The sequence below is a fragment of the Capricornis sumatraensis genome, chromosome 1, assembly GCF_032405125.1.
Source record: "Capricornis sumatraensis isolate serow.1 chromosome 1, serow.2, whole genome shotgun sequence".
Classification (NCBI taxonomy): Eukaryota; Metazoa; Chordata; class Mammalia; order Artiodactyla; family Bovidae; genus Capricornis; species Capricornis sumatraensis.
The window spans coordinates 107864271-107882261 of NC_091069.1; the positions used below are offsets into that span (position 1 = coordinate 107864271).

The 17991-nt window shown below is 40.5% G+C and overlaps 2 protein-coding genes across 2 annotated transcripts in view; both read right to left on the reverse strand.

The window, feature by feature from the left end:
* The window catches only part of MRPS6 (mitochondrial ribosomal protein S6), a 67014-nt gene that overhangs the window by 32814 nt on the left and 16209 nt on the right, over positions 1–17991 (reverse strand). The window lies entirely within an intron of this gene.
* On the reverse strand, positions 8232–10388 carry SLC5A3 (solute carrier family 5 member 3). Its single transcript, XM_068983178.1, has one exon. It carries the CDS (start codon positions 10386–10388, stop codon positions 8232–8234), a length of 2157 nt encoding a protein of 718 aa, XP_068839279.1.

Here is a 17991-nt window from a genome sequence, read left to right on the forward strand (position 1 = left end):
AGAACGTTATACAATGAGATGGACTTGGTAAGTCAAACCTTAAAAAAAGAAAAACACACGCTGCAGACAATGAAGGGTACACTGGAAATCAGTTTACAATTCAAAAAACTCACCAGTAACTCAACAACTTCATTTAACATCACGTTTGGTCTACAATGCATAACTGACAAAACAACCCATGTACACAATACACAGCCCAGCGCAGACTGGTCTCTCACAGAACATGTGCACAAAGCTTTAAGAGGCAGGACACTGGGAAAGACAGTTTTCAATGTAGACATCTGTTAAAAATGCGTTAATACTTACATATCAAAATTACTAGACAGAAGGCAGCAGTACTCTGCTGACATTTGGCTTAAAAGTAAAGGAATGAATGAAGCAATTTCACAGGATATTAGAAAAGGAATTGGTTTTCTTCTTGAAGAAGACTACTAACTTTTGCACAGCAACTATTTTTGATATCCACCTTATCAAAAGAAAAAAAAAAAAGGAGAAGCAGCAGCAGCAGCACTGAGAACATAGTTCATATGTGATTGCCAACATAGGTCCGGGCAACAAAAATGGAACATTCAAGCAAAGAAAGGGTAAATCCTTGCTTTCATTCCTGAACTCTGTTGGCAATCCATCAACTGAAGCAATCGTGGTGGGGAGAAGCAGGGCAACAGATTCCATACCATCATCTGACACTAATGTAATATGTCATTATTTAAAAAGAAAATAATAAAGCTTTTGCATTTTAACAACCCCACAGAAAAGTCCATGAGCAAAAAAGACTAGCTGATCTGTTTGCCACTCAAAAGAGATCTCACAGTGAAATGAGAAGGTTCTGATTGTACGTATTTACACCGTGACAGCCACGTGCACCTAGACTAACTAAAGCAATCGTTCATGGAAATTAGAAAGATATTCTGAAAGATATATCAGTGAAAGATATTCTGCCAAAGGAATCTTCAAAAGCATCCTTTAAGTTCTTAAAAACAATTGTAGATTTAAAAACAAAATTTAAAGGTACAGAGCACATTCTATAGTGTAGAACTAACAGGTTACTACTGCTTTGCCTTATCACACATGGCTAAGCCAAAGATTTCCTCAAACCTCTCCTTTTCCCTGTATTTCTTGTTCCTCTCAACTCCACCAAAGCCTGAGGTGCTACATTCTTAAAAACTGCTGTAGGGACACAACTGCTGGCTTTTTGCTGTAGGCCATACTCTCTCCCTCAAAGTGCTCAGGTTAATTCTTCTAAACCATGTTGTAGTCTACACCAGCTTGAATCTTCATTCCACATTATTATTAAAGTTGACTATCCCTAAGATAATATATGAAACAGAGGAGAGTGGGAAAAAGGTAGTTACTTCTATTCATTCTTAAAGAGTTTTCCTATCTTTTGATGTATAGGCAAGATCCAAGAGAGATGTATTTATTCATTGCCGATAAACAGGGACTAACTATTCAGATGAAGAAAGTGAGGAGTAAAATAAGGGCAATGCCGAGTGCAAGAAAACACATTATTTTTTCTTCTTTTGCAGGCATATTCATAGATTTCATCTAACCTAGTCTTGTAACACCACAGGCAAAAGAATACAATCAATGTGAAAAGCAAAGAGTAGTTCATTTGGCAGATGTCTCACTTTGTTTGATGCTTGTGATCTCTGGATCGAATTCTGCTCTATTAAAATGAAGGGTAGTCAGGCATATGAAAAAATAACTTCATTAAGATTATTAAACTTACATGAAGATTAAAGATTAGTATTTGCCCTATTAAAATGTGAGATTTCTCCATGCTCTCAGGGTGCTATTGACAGGAGGTAAAATTTCATACAGATTATGATTTTAAAAAATAACCCAAAGGCTCTACAGTTTAAAGCAGAAGTTTGTCAAAATGTTCCACCCACCAGAAACCTGGAAGCCTGTTCCTGTTTCTCCAGTTCAATGGTAGGGAAGAGCCCACAGGCCCCGCTGCAGCTGGTAACCCCCCAGTACAATTGCAGCAGTCTTGACACTAGTATTCTCTCCTCCACCAAAGCAGAACACAGGTCCTCAGACTAGAACACTGATTCTCGTGACAGGAGCCCCAATTCAGGTACCTCTCCCTGTCCAGGCCTTGCTACCTCTCCCTGTCCAGGGCTTGCAACACTGCGGTGCTCATCCTGACAACTCCAGAGACGACCCATGGTGGGCTTTTTAGGCCGGGCACTTGTGGGATACTGAGAACACTGTTAGCCTTGTGCTTCCCACACGTGGACTTACACACACGAGGGAACATGGTTTGTGCTTTCTATAAAACTTACTTTAAGCTTTTTTATCATGGAATGTGAAACACTTGTCACATATATGTTCTCAGACATGCCTACCCAACCTACACTGGAAAATGATAAAAGTTAAAACATACTCACAGATAAGTAACCTTAATCTTTAAATAAGGATATAAAGAAAGCAAACACAGATGAATAAATAACATTTAAGCTGCAACACAAGCTAGACCTACCTGGTTCTTTGAACCTAAATAAAGGCTACATGTAAAATATGTAAATATAAATGTATTTTCCTTACTAGTCATAGCAAAATTTAAAAAGAGGAATTATGTAAGAGTTATGTATCAAGAAAGGGAAAGGTGTGAACTAGCAGATATATCAGCAACCAAAAGGCACTAATCAAAACATAAATTTCAGAAGCTGATTATATTAAGGAATACCCTACAGTATCACTAAAACAAAAAAGTGAGTTATTAGTGAACACTCCACTTACAGAGGTACAGGCGACACTGATATACTGAAAAATTATCCCGACAAGTTTGTCCAGAGGCAATAAAAAAAGTAAACACTCCTTTATCCAGCAGCACTAGGGTACAAGGTGAATTTACCAGGGCAAATACAAGTCTCCAATAAAGACGCAGTTATCTACTCTCGCTCTGTGCTGCTGCCGAGACCACTGACCACTGTACTTCCCTCACTGAGCGGGTTCACTCTCTGTAAACTGTCGGGGGGGCGGGGGGCGCGTGGCTCCATTATCGGGGAAACAGTTACAATCCAGGGCTTCTCTGAGGAGAAGGCACTGCACCTACACTAGCAAGAATCTGAGGTCACTGTGCTTTGTCGGATTTATTCTAGCATCCCTCTACCCAAACACACTATAAATCCAGGTAGCCAAATCGAACCTCAGTCATTACGTAAATTAAGGTTACTGGTTTAAGTTAGGTCTCAGATTATGGTCCTCCCTCCAAAAAATAAAGTGCATGAGGTGAGAAATGATGCAGATATATCAAACCTTTGTGTTTACTTCTGAACAAAAGCCTACATGCCAATGGTTAAGGCCATTAGTTACCAGACAAACGGGGTGCTTAACCCAAAACAAAAGGCTAAACCCTATCTTTTATAAAGGATTTGAGAAGGAAACAAATACATAAAATTATATCAATTCACATAACATTCCTTTAAAGGTGAATCAGTAGTTTAAAGCCTTATTCCCAGCATTGGAGAGAGAAGTTTAAATAAAAACATTTATATGACAACATGAATAATGGTGTGCGACTCAGCACTGACAAAGTCTATCAATAATTTTGAACCTTAGCTAAATTCTGTTCTGCAGTCAAAGTAACTGAAAGTAACTCTTCCATCAGAGGTGAGAGTTTGACCAAAAAAACACACCAAATTAGGAGAAGTTAGCTTAATGGAGGAAAAGGGGGTTTGCAGCCCTGAGTTAAGCCAACCAAGAAAACCAAGCATAGTGATTAAAAGATTACTTCTTACATAATCCAGCTTCACACCTAACTAGTACAGAAGAGTTTCTCTATATGCCAACCGACTAGGTTCCAGCTTTTTACCTTTAATTGCTGCAACAAGGCTTTTTAGCATCAAAACAAACTCCATTCCTCTCTACATTGCGATACCATCATTTCCAAGGGACTGGTGTGAATTTTAACTACTTCTGCCGAGTTTTTGAAAAATGAGCTTCGAGAATAAAATTCTGATGAATTATTAGTATTAGAGCTTTTGTTATTAGTGAACACAAAGTCTGAAAATAAAACTCTGGAGCATTTAGTTTAGGTATTTTAGTATATTTAAACACAACTACTATTTAGTGAATCATTCTCTGGATCCAGGCCTTCAAATCTGGGGCACAGTCCCACTTGTGCACACCATGGCAATAAGCCTCAAAGTGAATTAAGCTGACAAAAGATCAAAATAGGAATATGTTAAGTGTTCAAACAAAGAATAGGTGAATAATTAAAGCAATGTGAGAGAAGACAAATCAAGGGGAAAACCAGTCTCTCTGAATGGTAGGTGGGCCAACACACAAATAGGAGTAAGTCCTATCTCTGACGTCTGCTCAGGCTAATGTCAACATTAAAAGGACAAGCAACTGAACACCCAGCTAATGAGAAATCTTATGAATACTGAAGCCTAGGGCTGCTACACCCAGGTACTTCTCAGCATCTCATCTAGTAGTTTTTCCGACTTCTTCAGAAAATCTTGTCCTGGCGGGTCTCTGTAGTCACATAATTTAACAGCAATGGTCTTTAAACATCTCTCAACCCAAACTGGGAAATGCAGAGGTGTCACTGCTAAATACCTGTGTGGTCATTTTCAGCCATCATACCTCAGATGAAAATGACACAGGGGAGTACAGCGTAAACAAAGTAGTGCCTAACTTTTTAACAGCTAATAATATAGCAGGTCTACAGGGTGGTGAAGAATGAAAGTAACCTGTACTGCGTGATCTCTAACGAGAGAGGATCCACAAAACTCAATATAGAGAAGATAACAATGGACCGAGAAATGTAGAGACTTAAAGGTTCTAACCACCCTGGACAAGACTTTCAAGCCCCTACTCAGCCTCAGGTTAGAGAACTGAGTAGCAACCTTCCTCCTCAATTCTTAAAATGTGAAATTTCATCAAGCAACAGGGCCCTGTTAATTACTTCATGTGCCATCCCTAAGAGTTAGGGCTTTGTGACCCAGGCCAGCCTCTTTCTGCAAAAAGACAATGGCGCCTTTGAGCCAAGTGAAAAAGAAGCCTTGGGAGATCAGATCTGCTGGACCGAGGCCAAAGGACACGGCAGCACGGCTACTGCTTGATGCTTCTCTAACCAGAAGATACGAGTGATAACCTCACTAGGAAAGACAGGCTGGGGGAAAGATTGGCTCTGCTGTTTCAAAAGCCACTTACTATCTCAGGGTAGAAGGACAAAATATTCTTCAACAGGGAAATGAGACGTCCCACAAGGGAACCCATAATCATTCTGCATGCCTGGGCAACAAGCTCTTCTCATCAGATCTTGAGACTAAGACTGCCCGAGAGGACAAAATCTAAGAACTGGGGATACCAGATGAGACAGTATTTTTCTCCACCTTTGAATACCAGTGTCCTCACTTCATTCTGACTCTTAGCTAACTATTTCAGTCAATCACTCTTAGCCAGTTCTCAACCTTAGCTTGAGCCAATAAGAAAATATATACATGTTAACATCTAGGTATCAATGTCATCACTTAGGACCCATTTAGTGTAAAGTATGACTATTTTGCTAGCTTTACGAGAGACTATGTATCATTCCATGATCATTCTAACGAAGTAAAGACTGAAGAATGGTCCCTTGAAATGAAGCGGCAATCAGGAATTCACATACAAGCACATTATCTATTACTGGGAAGCAATAAAAAGGGCAAGCTTCAGGGACTTCAGTCTAAATAAAGTGATGTTTACACTGGCAAGAATAAACAATCCTAATGGATATGCTAATAACCATTCCTTATTTACAAACATTAGTACTCTAAACTTGGCCTACTGCTATATACACACAAGTAAGACACAAGATGATGTATGTTATGTACCATACTAAGACAACAGCAGAGAGAAGGCAGGGGGATGCTAAGACCCCAACTACTAGGAGTCAACATTAAACAAACGGGGGGGGGGGGGGAATCCACTTAGACACCACCTATTCATTTATGCTTTTAACAGAAGGGATAAGAAGGCTGCTCAGCCAATATGTCAAACCTCACTGCTGAGTTACACAGCAATGTGTTCAAAGAAAAATTTTAATTTCTACAACTTAATGGCAATTTGAAAAATCTAAGATCCTATTATTTCCCCAAATACCAAAAGGCTGTCTCAAAAGAAGAACAGTTCCTTTGAGAAAAGAAGAGGACAAACCACAAGTCCAGATTTGGACACCGGGCTTTCTGTTCTTCCCAACAGACTTTGTAACCTTGGATATGTCACAGCCTCGGCCTCCACTCGAGGACGGTCCTTACTTTCATTTGGCCCCCAGCTTATAAACCTTAAGAATGAAACTAAAAAAATTCCGCAAGGCACTCTAATAAGCTCTCAGAAATCATACTATTCAAACACAAATTATTTTTTCAACTACAGACTCAGTCCATCACAAAGCCTCCTGGAGATGGGAAGACATTATGCTTCCTAGTAATTTCTAAAAATCAACTCTGAACTAATCAAGTCCATCATAATGAACTTAGTTTACAAATACAAAAAAATTTAAAGTCATCATGACTGAGTTTTGATTCAAAATCTACAAAAGTATCTAAAAAAGTAATAATTTTCCCCTAAAGAATACAAGGTTAATAAAATCATGCAATTTAAAAAATATCAGAGGTTACAGAAAAGTCAAAGAAAGTAGATACAAAATTAGTTTCCTTCATCTGCCATGGAGGAAAAAGGACAGCATGCACAAAGAAGGACATCATGTGGAGAGCTTTTCTCAAACGTCTTTTGTACCCTGTGCTCATGAAGGGGAATCCACCCGTGAGAAATGGATTCTCTTCCAGGAACGCTGAAACTGGATACAAAGCCATGCCAAGACAGAGGATCCTACAATTACACAAGTCCTGGAATCTCCATAGGACACACTACTAAATCTGTAGAAGTTCTCTTGAATATGCTATCCACTCTACAGAAAGACTATACTGCAACCCACCAGTGGCAAAGCATGCACTCTTTTTGAGTTTTCTGTTACTGATGGCCTGTTTGCAATGAAATATCCTCATATGCTCTAAGTCACTGTAACTGTTTAAACAAAAATGCAGAGGCTGTGTACATATGTTGTCTTAAAAAAAAATTGGAAAAAAACTTATGAAGGATACACATTATGATCTCAGAATGAATTTTCACTCTAAAAACTCAACTTCAATATATCACCATCTAATCAAGTGGGGCAAGCCAACACAAAAGCAGAGTTAATTTTTCTTCAAATTTCCGGACATATTTTCCAAATGGATCCACTCAGGAAGGTTAACGAGTTAATAAAGAATGTTACCAAATGAAAAGAACAAAACTAGAGAATTAATGGTGTACAAGGAATCACCTGTTCAGCTTAGCTGATCAAACACTGCTTTAGGGGATGCTAATTTTCAAACTATATAAACAATCTTAACTTGGTCAGTAAATCTGGGGATCATCAGCAACGTTAACTTCATTTTCTCCCCCCCATAATCATTTACAATACAGTCATGACATACAACTTTATAAAGACAAGACTACTTGGTGATCATTTGAGTGTGGTTCACTTAAACTTCAGAGGAGGAAAAAAAAGAAAAGAGAAAACAAAAAACAGCTGGAACTTTTTCCCAACATTCCATATACTGGTGGTACAGGAACAGCTACAAGAAACATTCCTCTCCCTTTCTTCCAGCATACAGAATCCATAGGCTCATGCTAACAAAACGAACCTGGCAAAGGAACTTGCCCTGAAACAAGTACTCCACAAGCACGTTAGATTTTCAGTACATAATGGATTATACAATGTACAAATTCAGTTCTTTAAAATGGGAGTAGGGATTACAGAGACAGAGAAAACGTTAAAATGAGCAAGTCTTCTATTTCAGGGTAAGAAGGCCTACCAAGATTTGGCAGTGCGGACAGTGTATCTTACTCATGATACCTTAGCATATAACTCTGCTCTAAGTGCTCTATGAGAATAATTGGTCTCTCCTTACTTTGGTATGGAAAATTTTAAACCACATTTGCACAATTCAGTCTGTTTAAACAAGTTTTACTTCATTTAGGTTGAAAATTTACTTTCATCCATCTCTGGGAAAATAAAAGTCTTGCAAATAGATGATTTTTCTGCTAAGTAAAATTTGGCTAAAACCTACAGCGTAAACAATGCCTGAGAGATGCAACAGTTACATAAGTTTGCAGGGTTTTTGTTGTTGTTGTTGTTGTTTTCCAAAGACCAGTATTTTCTTAAGTTAGTGTCTCATCGTATCCTTAAAAGTTCATAAGGAGAAATAAACAAACATGAAAATTCCAAGTGAACACACAGCAAAAAGTCCAATATTGAGTATTACTTTAACTTGTGGAGGTTCTTCCAACATTTGTAAACAAACAGCCTCCTCCTCCATCAGGTCTCTGAGACTCCTCTTGCTGAGGCTCTTACTTTTAAAGCCACAAAACCAATCAATGAACTTCCAGTACCGGCTTCCGTTCTCTGCTTCTTTCTTTCTCTCTTTCTCACCCATGAGAGCTGCCTGCCCGTTGGAATACGCATCCACGGGTGTTTCTGCCTCCGAATGACCTAAGGAAGCCACTGGGTTGCCCTCCTCTCTGCAGGTCACCAACAGATTAACATCTTCCGGCTGCAGGCCCTTGATGCTGTCCTCAGACTTTCCATTGGGGATGGCGTGGTTGATGGCCTCGCTATTCTCACTGCATCTCAGAATGCTCTTCTCTTGCATTTTGTATGGTTCATCTTTCGGGGAGCAGCTCTCCTTGACCACCAGGCTCTTCTTAGACCAAAAGGTGGTGGTGCGAATCTGTTCCTTTGTAGGAGGTGGTGTGAGAAGGCTAACAATTACAGTAATGAGTCCTGTGATCCAAAACAACGCTGTGGCCACATACATGTAATGGATGTCTTTAATGAAGACTGGCCTGTTATCAGGTTGGTCACATTCCGGGGCACGGTAGGCAAAGGCCAGTGTCAAGCGGACTGCTCCAAGGATAAAGCCCGCCATTCCACCATAGAAAGCCCCTTGTTCATTGCAGCGCTTCCAGAAAATCGCCAGAAGGAACAGGGCTGCAACTGGGGGCGTCAGGTAGTCAGCTACCTCCTGGATGTAAAGGTACATCTGGCCTCCTTGCATCTCCACGATGATGGGCACCCAAGCGATGCTGATCACCACCATGAAGGCCACAAATATCCTGCCCACGATCATTAGTTCCCGGGAGCTGGCGCTCTTGCGGATGAGTTTGTACACGTCGAGGGTGAATATGGTGCTGGCGCTGTTGAAGATGGAGTCCAAGTCACTCATCAGAGCGGCGATCATCACGGCCATCATCAGGCCCCGGAGGCCCACGGGAACCAGCTTCATCACCAAGCGCGGGTAGGCAATGTTAGAGCACCCGGCTCTGCTCCCACACACCTGCATGCAGTGCTCAGGGTTGATGCAAGCTATGTCATCGGCAAACAGTATCCGGGAAATCATTCCGGGGACCACTATGATAAACATTGGCAGAAGCTTCAGGAAGCCGGCCATCAGGGTAGAGCCTTTGGCGTGAGCAATGTTTTTGGCTGCTAGGACCCTCTGCACGATGACCTGGTCGGCACACCAGTACCAGACTGAAGCAGGGGTCTGCCCGAGGATGAATCCAGGCCAAGGAACGTCTTCATCTGTTGGGTTCCGCAACATTTTCAGTGCGTCTTTCTTGGGGTGGACATTACAAGAATTTGTGTTCGAAAGGTTGTACGTCAGCAGGATGGAAGTGACATTGGGTGAGGCCAACATGTACCTTCTCTTAACTTCCTCAAACCCGCCAATCTCCATCATGCTAATCACCATAAGTGTGAGTGCCCCAACGATCATGAGCAGAGCCTGCAAGGTGTCTGTGTAGATTACTGCGACAAGGCCTCCGGTGACGGTCAGCAAAGCGGTCATGCCAATGAGCAGGATGACAGACACATAGAGGTTCCAACCCAAAGACTCCTGGATAAAGAGGGCACCCGAATACAGATCCACTGAGAGCTTGGTGAAGATATAGAGAATCAGAGACAATGCTGCGAAATAGACCTGAATCCTATGGCCACCAAATCGCTTGGACAAGTATTCAGGCATGGTGTATACCCCCGACCGGATGTAAATCGGGATGAAAACCCATCCCAGAAGTTGCAAAAGCAGCAAGGCATTGAACTCCCATGCGCCCACTGCAAATCCACTTGCCGCTCCAGATCCTGCCAGCCCAATGAAGTGCTCACTCCCAATATTGCTCACAAACAGAGAGGCACCAATTGCTACCCAGGTCATAGAGCGCCCCGCCAAGAAGTATCCACTCACGGTGCTTCTATTAGATTTCCACATGGCAAAAAACCCAATGCACATGACCAGGATAAAATACAGGGCCACTATGGCAATGTCTGCTGTCTCCAGGACAGCCCTCATGTTTGGTTACTTTGCGAATAAAAGCGTCCAATGACAGAAGTGTCCGACTTTTTATTTACTCATGAGTAACCCCAGCCAAGTCTGGAAACCATACGTGAACTGGACTACACAGAGCAACACAGCAGGTCAAAGTCTTTGTCCTTTGGTTTGCTGTCTTGATGGTGGTGGTTGTGATAAACTTTGAAGGAGACAGTTTAAATTTTCCTCCGCTTCTTAATTGGGATTGAGAACTTAGCTCGTCCTCTTAATCCACTCTCCACAAGACCATCAGCATTTACTCAGGGGCTGGAGGAGACATTCTGAGTTGCAGCTAAGTCTAGTGAAGCCTACTGTACCAACCCTGCAAGGCAGCAAAGACAAAAGACAAAGATTGAATTAGAGGAGGGGCTCACCAAGCGATGAGGAAACTTTCAGTCTAACAAAACGGCGCAACAAGACATTATTAAAAAAAAAAAAAAAATTTAAATATATATACTTTAGTTCCACAGGAAAGAGCAATCCATGCTATCACTTAATTGCAGGGAGAATATTTATCATTTTGAACTGAAAACAAAAATATACTGTCCTAAGTAAGTAGTCTAACTTCTCTGGCAACCGACAACTGCCCACCGTGACACTGCCCTTTCTTCTTTTACTGTGGTAGTCTCAGACTGGAAAAGCACCGAGGTCGTAAAGCAACCTGGGGGAGGGGGACTCTATTCATAATAAATAAGGTCACCTAAATGAATCTTCAGTCTTCCCAGGTGGCTCAGTGGTAAATAATCCGTCTGCCAGTGCAGGAGACACAGGTTCGATCCTTGCGTTGGGAAGATCCTCTGGAGGAGGAAATGGCAACCCACTCCAGTATTCTTGCCTGGAAAATCCCATGGACAGAGGAATCTGATGGGCTACAATCCACGGGGTCGCACAGAGTTGGACACGACTTAATGACAACAAAATGAATCTTCAGACACTGCTGCGTTCTAAGAGTAATATATTTTGTAGCTAAGTTAGGGTCCTAGATAGAACAGGAATCTACTAGGTAGTATCATCCACTCCCACACACAGTATCAAGTATTGCTTAACCTATGTAGACTACTGTCACAAAATCTCCCTGAATTCCTACTACAAAGGTCCATCTGTGCTAGTCATCACACATTACCCTAGAAACTTGACATGGCTCCTGCCTCAAAGGGAAACCAGATGTTCCATACAAAGACAGGAACATACAATTTATAAACAACCCTAAATTTTTATTCTGCTAGCTAGAAGGAAGACACTGAAAAAAGTATTTTTTCTTGTTGAACGGTATACAAGGCAAGGAGAGGAGGCAAAAAGAGAAAAATTTTCTGGAAGACTGAAAAACAACATCATTATTGTCATATCTCCCAAACCTAAACAAAATAGACATCTGTAAGCCATTAGGGAACAAATTATTGTCAATATTAATCAGATTTTTTTCAGTCCTGGATTAAGAAAATCACCAAAAAACCGACATTTGAATTTACCTAAAATTGAGTTTATGAATATGACAGGTTTTCTCCTGGAAAAAGAGATAAATTCTGAACCTTCAAAGTAATTATAATTGGAGCTGAGGAACAATATGCAAAACATTTTGTTATTCAACCTAACGCCTTCCACATGTTAACCGCTAAAGTGATTTCTCCTTTTGAGGTAAGGCAACCTCAGAGTGAAATGTTTTTATATGCTTGACAAAGCAGATGCTTTTTGATGAACCTAGATTATTTTCCTGTAAAAATTAGTAGCAAAGTCATCAAGTCCTATAAATGATACTAAACCCATCTCTTTTCAAAACAGACCACAGTACTAGTCACTTGGCAGCACACCGCTTAAGGAGCTAGAAAAAAAAGCTGAAATATAAATGCTCTACCATATTAGTTTTTCAGTCTAATAAATAATAGTGCCACATAGAAATGTCTTAAACCCTTCTCTATGCCTTTTTGAAGCTTAACACACTAGAACAATTATACTTTTAAAAAAAAACTGACTAAAATCCTTCGTCCTAAAACGTGGTGTCAATAATGACTGGCATGAGTAAAACTGCCACAAACAAAAACAAAAATACACTAAAAGCTGGGACTTGTATCACTTTATTCTTGCCAAATCCTGAAACTGGTAGTATTTCTATGACTACTTTCTCTGACCCTGAAACATTCAAGTTATTAAAAAAAAAAAAAAAACTGGATATTATTTAGGAAGAATTACCTAAATTTCAAACAAAATCTAATCAAATAACTAATAAGCAATTATTTATAAACGGCACCTTTAGTGTTTCAGTGTAAGAATTAGGTCCTCAACTACAAACAAAACCGTAGCTGGCAGTTATGAGATTCTTCCCTGTCGTCAACAGAGCTCCCACTGCCACCCAACATCCAGCCATACCCCTGCCATTCTCTTCCAACTTCACACAGATAACCCTAGTTCACTGGTCCGAGGGCCATTTCAAGTGTCTCTCTTCTCAACGGCAGTCACTGGCCATCTCCTCAAGAAGAGACAAACACCCAGTGTGTTTATTCTTGTTTGGAGGGAAGGTGGAGTTGGGTACGCATTGTAGTGGCCACTACAGCAGCTTATTCGTTCAAAGAACAAAGCGCTCAGACACAAAATAAGCCCTTCCTTCTCCGATCACTAGGAAGCGCTGCAAATCGACCACACTGTTTCCCGTTGTCAAACATGATGCAAGTCAGACATCTAACCCATACTCCGCTCCCTGATGAACGCTTAGGCTGGTCTAACCCCTAACTTCCCGAGAACAGCAAGCGGGTCAGCTAGAGAAAAGATGTTCTTTCTGCCCAGAGCAGGAGTGGAAGGAAGAGGTAAACACTAGCTCAGGGCTTGAGTTCTCAACACTTTCTGCCTCCTCAGATCCTTCAAAAGCCACTGCCGGCAGCCCCCATGTCACAGGACACTGTGACAGTCTGTGGACGGATTTAAGATTTCTCCAATGTAAACAAAAAACATCCAGAAATCAGCACCTAGTAAAGACTGGAAAAGGAAAATAAAAATAGGTCAAATCAGTTTATAGAAAGATGTAAAATAGGACCCCCTAGACTTTAGGACTTTAGACTTTAGGACCCCATAGACTTTAGACTTTAGGACCCTATACAATGCAGCCAAATTCATATCTAGTCATTTAGAGATTATCACAGGCTTGAACTTCAGCCTTTCAGAAAATGAACTGTGCAATTCCTAAAAATGGTCTCAAATAAAACATACAGTATGTTTTGCATTTTTCTCACTCTTTTTAAAAACCAAACATTTCTACAATAAAAATATAATGAACACTATCCAGAGTTCCTTTACTGTTAGAGAGAAGCCACATGGAAAAATTTTTTCTCCAGCTGCTAAAAGGTGCCTTTAAATTTATGTTTTCGTATTTCTAGGACTAAGCTGGTTCACAGTTGAGATAAATCCCTTAAGTGAGAAATGTAGGACAAGGAATAAAGTAGGTACAGTGATGATAAGCATGTGAGCTGGGTCCTTTGTAGTGCATTTTTAAGAAAACAATCATAATGTAAGTAATAGTCACAGAATGTATAAAGAAATAGTCCCCTAGTTATAATGGCCACTGTAATAAATTTAGCCAATTTCAAACACAAGGGTGTCGTGAAACAGAGAAACTCCTGCCAACAGGAGGGGGTTTCCTTCTCAGAAAGCAGTGTTTTATTGGAAGTTCTGCACAAAATTAGAATACAATCTTGGTACATGAAAGCACTATTTCATGTACTTGGATGAACTAAATTACAACTGAAGAATTAATCCAGATAGAGAAGCATACATAAATATTTGCTGTTTGAACTAGAAAGAGTCAAATAGGAAAGACCAAATTAACATCAGCTATTAAACTTCTTCATAATATATCAAAACATAATGACCAAATCTAACATCTCTCTTCTATTATCTAGGGAGACCATACAATTTATCTTCCAAACTAGGAAGTTATTCTGGGACACTCTGTCCAGAATAGGATGTATGGTCACTCTAGAAAGAAAATCATCTGCCACAGAAACCAAAGAACAACTAAAACAATTCCTAAAGCCGTCAGGGCTCCAAGTCACAATCAACTCAATGAGGCCTGTGGACTGACAAGGAGTAGAACACAATGACTCTCAAAGTGACCAAACCACAATCTTTTTAGCTTTGGGCTCAAAAAGGACAATCTGAACAGGCAGAATCCAGCACTGTCAAAAGTAGGCGTGCCAAGTCTTGTGCATTTTCTGACCCAACGGTTTGATAAAGAGTAAGTAACACCTAGAACGTATGTCACCTTGCCCAGTGCAACAGACAGACAGGTGTTCAGTAAATGTCACTTCACCATCTACAACTTGCATAGACTGGAAGTGGTGCTGTAAGCCTCTTTCAAAGTAAACTGCCAACGATACCCCGGGCATTTTAGGAGCTTCTCGTGCTGTGCTTGCTACATGTTCAGTCGCTCAGTCATGTCCGACTCTTGCAACCCCATGGACTGTAGCCCGCCAGGCTCCTCTGTCCATGGGATTCTCCAGGCAAGAACACTGGAGTAGGTTGCCATTTCATCCTCCAGGCCAACTCTTTAGGACCCCATAGACTGTAGCCCTCCAGGCTGTTCTGTCCATGGAATTTTCTAGGCAAGAATACTGGAGTGGGTTGCCATTCCCTTCTCCACAGGAGCATCTTAGAAGTTATTTATTGATAAAAAGAAATAGATGAAATAATGTATTAAATATGCAGTTCTCTCACAAATATTTTAAACTGACTCCCAACCACCTCATCAACTATTAGTGCCTATCTACATCACTTCATTCAAATAAAGCTCACTCAAGTAAAACTCAAGAAAAAAAAGCTCACTAAATTAATATAAAAATCTACTTTCCAAACATATTTTTCACTTTTGTCATCTTGATTAGAAGTCCAATAAAGCCAATTCCACTAGTGGAATAGGTTACTCATGCTTGGTATGTAAATACTTGTAACAGGACCTTCTGTTGCCCAACCCCTGCTTACCTTAAAAATGTAGAGCTTGGCTATGAGAGCAGTTTATCAGTGACACCAAAACGAAAGTTGAGTGCTTCTAATACAACTTAGATCAACTCCAGCCAATTCAAAATTACAAGTGGAGCTGGAGATATTATATGTAGTCCTATGCTGCTGCTGCTGCTGCTAAGTCGCTTCAGTCGTGTCCAACTCTGTGCAACCCCATAGACGGTAGCCTACCAGGCTCCCCTGTCCCTGGGATTTTCCAGGCAAGAACACTGGAGTGGGTTGCCATTTCCTTCTCCAGTGCATGAAAGTGAGAGGGAAGTCACTCAGTGGGGTCCGACTCTTTGCGACCCCATGGACTGCAGCCTACCAGGCTCCTCTGCCCATGGGATTTTCCAGGCAAGAGTACTAGAGTGGGCTGCCACTGCCTTCTCCAATGTAGTCCTATAACAGTCCCTAAAACTTTTAAGAGAGTCTGCCCTTAAATTTCTTTGGCAAAGTATTTCAACTAAGCCTACAATCTCACTGAGCTTTTGGAAGTATATAAGAAATGTTCGAAGCCCTGAATTAAACTCAAATGGCTTATTCTGAGGGTTTATATTCTGAGGGTTCCTAGTCCCTGTGTCCCATCACAGGGGAGGGAGGTGAGGCAGAATGAGCAGGGATTAAAGCCCCACTCCAGCAGCCTCAACCAAGCAGAACAGCTCTACTTTCAGCAAAGTACTGGTGGGAAGGGGATTAGGAGGTACAGCTTCCCAAGTAAGTAAACGAATTCTTCAAGTAAAATCTTCTTCACCTAGCAAAGTTCATAAACCACCAAACGTATCACTTGATCCATATACAAAAATCCCCTGAGATGTAGTCATTTTAATTTGCTTCTACCACTGCAGAAGTGTGGCTCACAATGGGTCTTTTTGGTTTTGTTTGTTCTTCTAAAGAAGTCTCAGAGAATGAAGGCCTTTTGGGTATGGGGGCAACTTTGAAACTACCACTGGTTTCAACCTTTATTGGATGATACTAGAACATGTGTATGGAGCAAACTCCAATAACCTATTTCTTTGAGAGAAATGAAGATGTAAAATAACAGAGTTGTAGTGCCTATGGTACCATATAATGTAATCCCAATGACTAAACATTGGTGTTAACTTTGAATGGGGAAGAGTTCAAGAGGCTCAGCGTGGTTTGCTTATGAAAAAAAAAAGATTGATTATCATGTAAGTTATACATAATGGAGATTAAAAAATAAAAACTTGGCACTAAGCCCTGACACCTTGCAGGTGCTGTCTGCATTACTTTAATCCTCACAATAATTGTGAGAGAAGTACAATTATTATGATATTACACACAAGAAAACTGAAACCAGTGAGGTAGTTTAACACCCCAAGATACAGTTATTTATGTTTACATCTGGATTTGTACTCCCATCTGTGTCTAAACTGCTTCTTTCACTTAATCACTACACAATACTACCTTTAATGAAAAAGAACAATTTATTAACAGAAACAATATTAATAAAAGATCATTCAACATCATCATCAAAAAGTTTTAAAATATTTGAGCTTGCAGAGAAAACACCTGAGGTGTATAAATAACAAATGCTAACAGAAGAGACTGCAAAAAGTGCATAGGATAAAGTCCAACTTAAATATCTATGTCTGATCATACGTGATGGATATATATACAAAGAAAATAAAGAGATTAAAACAAAAAGAAGTCCCAGGTACAGGCTTCCTATGTAAGTAAAAACGTGCAGATCAGAAAATCCAGCTAGAAGACCAAGGTTTAACCAGTTTCTCATCCAAGACGAAGGCTTTTGCCTCTATTCTCTTTTTCAGTGTTAGAATTTAAAAATTAAGTCTCAAAGTCTATTCTACACCTGACCTTGTTACCATGGCTATATGAGTCTCAGTCATCCTTCTTTCTTCTGCTAACTTCCTTCCTCTGCTAACTTCCATCTTTAAGACATTAGATTGAAAGAGTCAGCTCTATGATCTATAAACACGAGTTCTCATAGTAAAACCTATGGACCACTTTTCTTACTGAATGAACTGTTTGTAACCACTTATCCTTTTCCCAGGGAGTATATATAATTTGGCTCATCGACTCTGAAACTATTCCACTGAATTCTTCCTCATCTCAGAGACTGTCAATTCCATCCTTACTCTTATTGCTCCAGTCAAGAATTAACAGCGATCCTTGAAGGCTTGGGCTTCCCTTGTGGCTCAGATGGTAAAGAATTCAGCTGCAATGCAGGTGATCCAGGTTCAATCCCTGGGTTGGGGAGATCCCCTGGAGAAGGGAAAGGCTCCCCACTCCAGTATTCTGGCCTGGAGAATCCTATGAACTGCAAAGACCACGGGGTTGCAAAGAGTCGGACATGACTGAGCCACTTTCACTTGAAGGCTTGCTCACTTTCCCTCCACCCACACACAATCAATCCATCAGCAAAATCTGCTGACTATCTCAAAAGTAGACCCACAATCAGAACAAATAATCTCAACTGCTAGCACCCTGACCATTTCCCTAACCATCTCCATCTCTCCTTACCCTGATTTATTTCTTCCCCCACAGCACGCGTCACCTTCTAACGTACTTTAATAAATCTTCCTTATGTTTACTGTCACCTCACTCAGTTCAGTTCAGT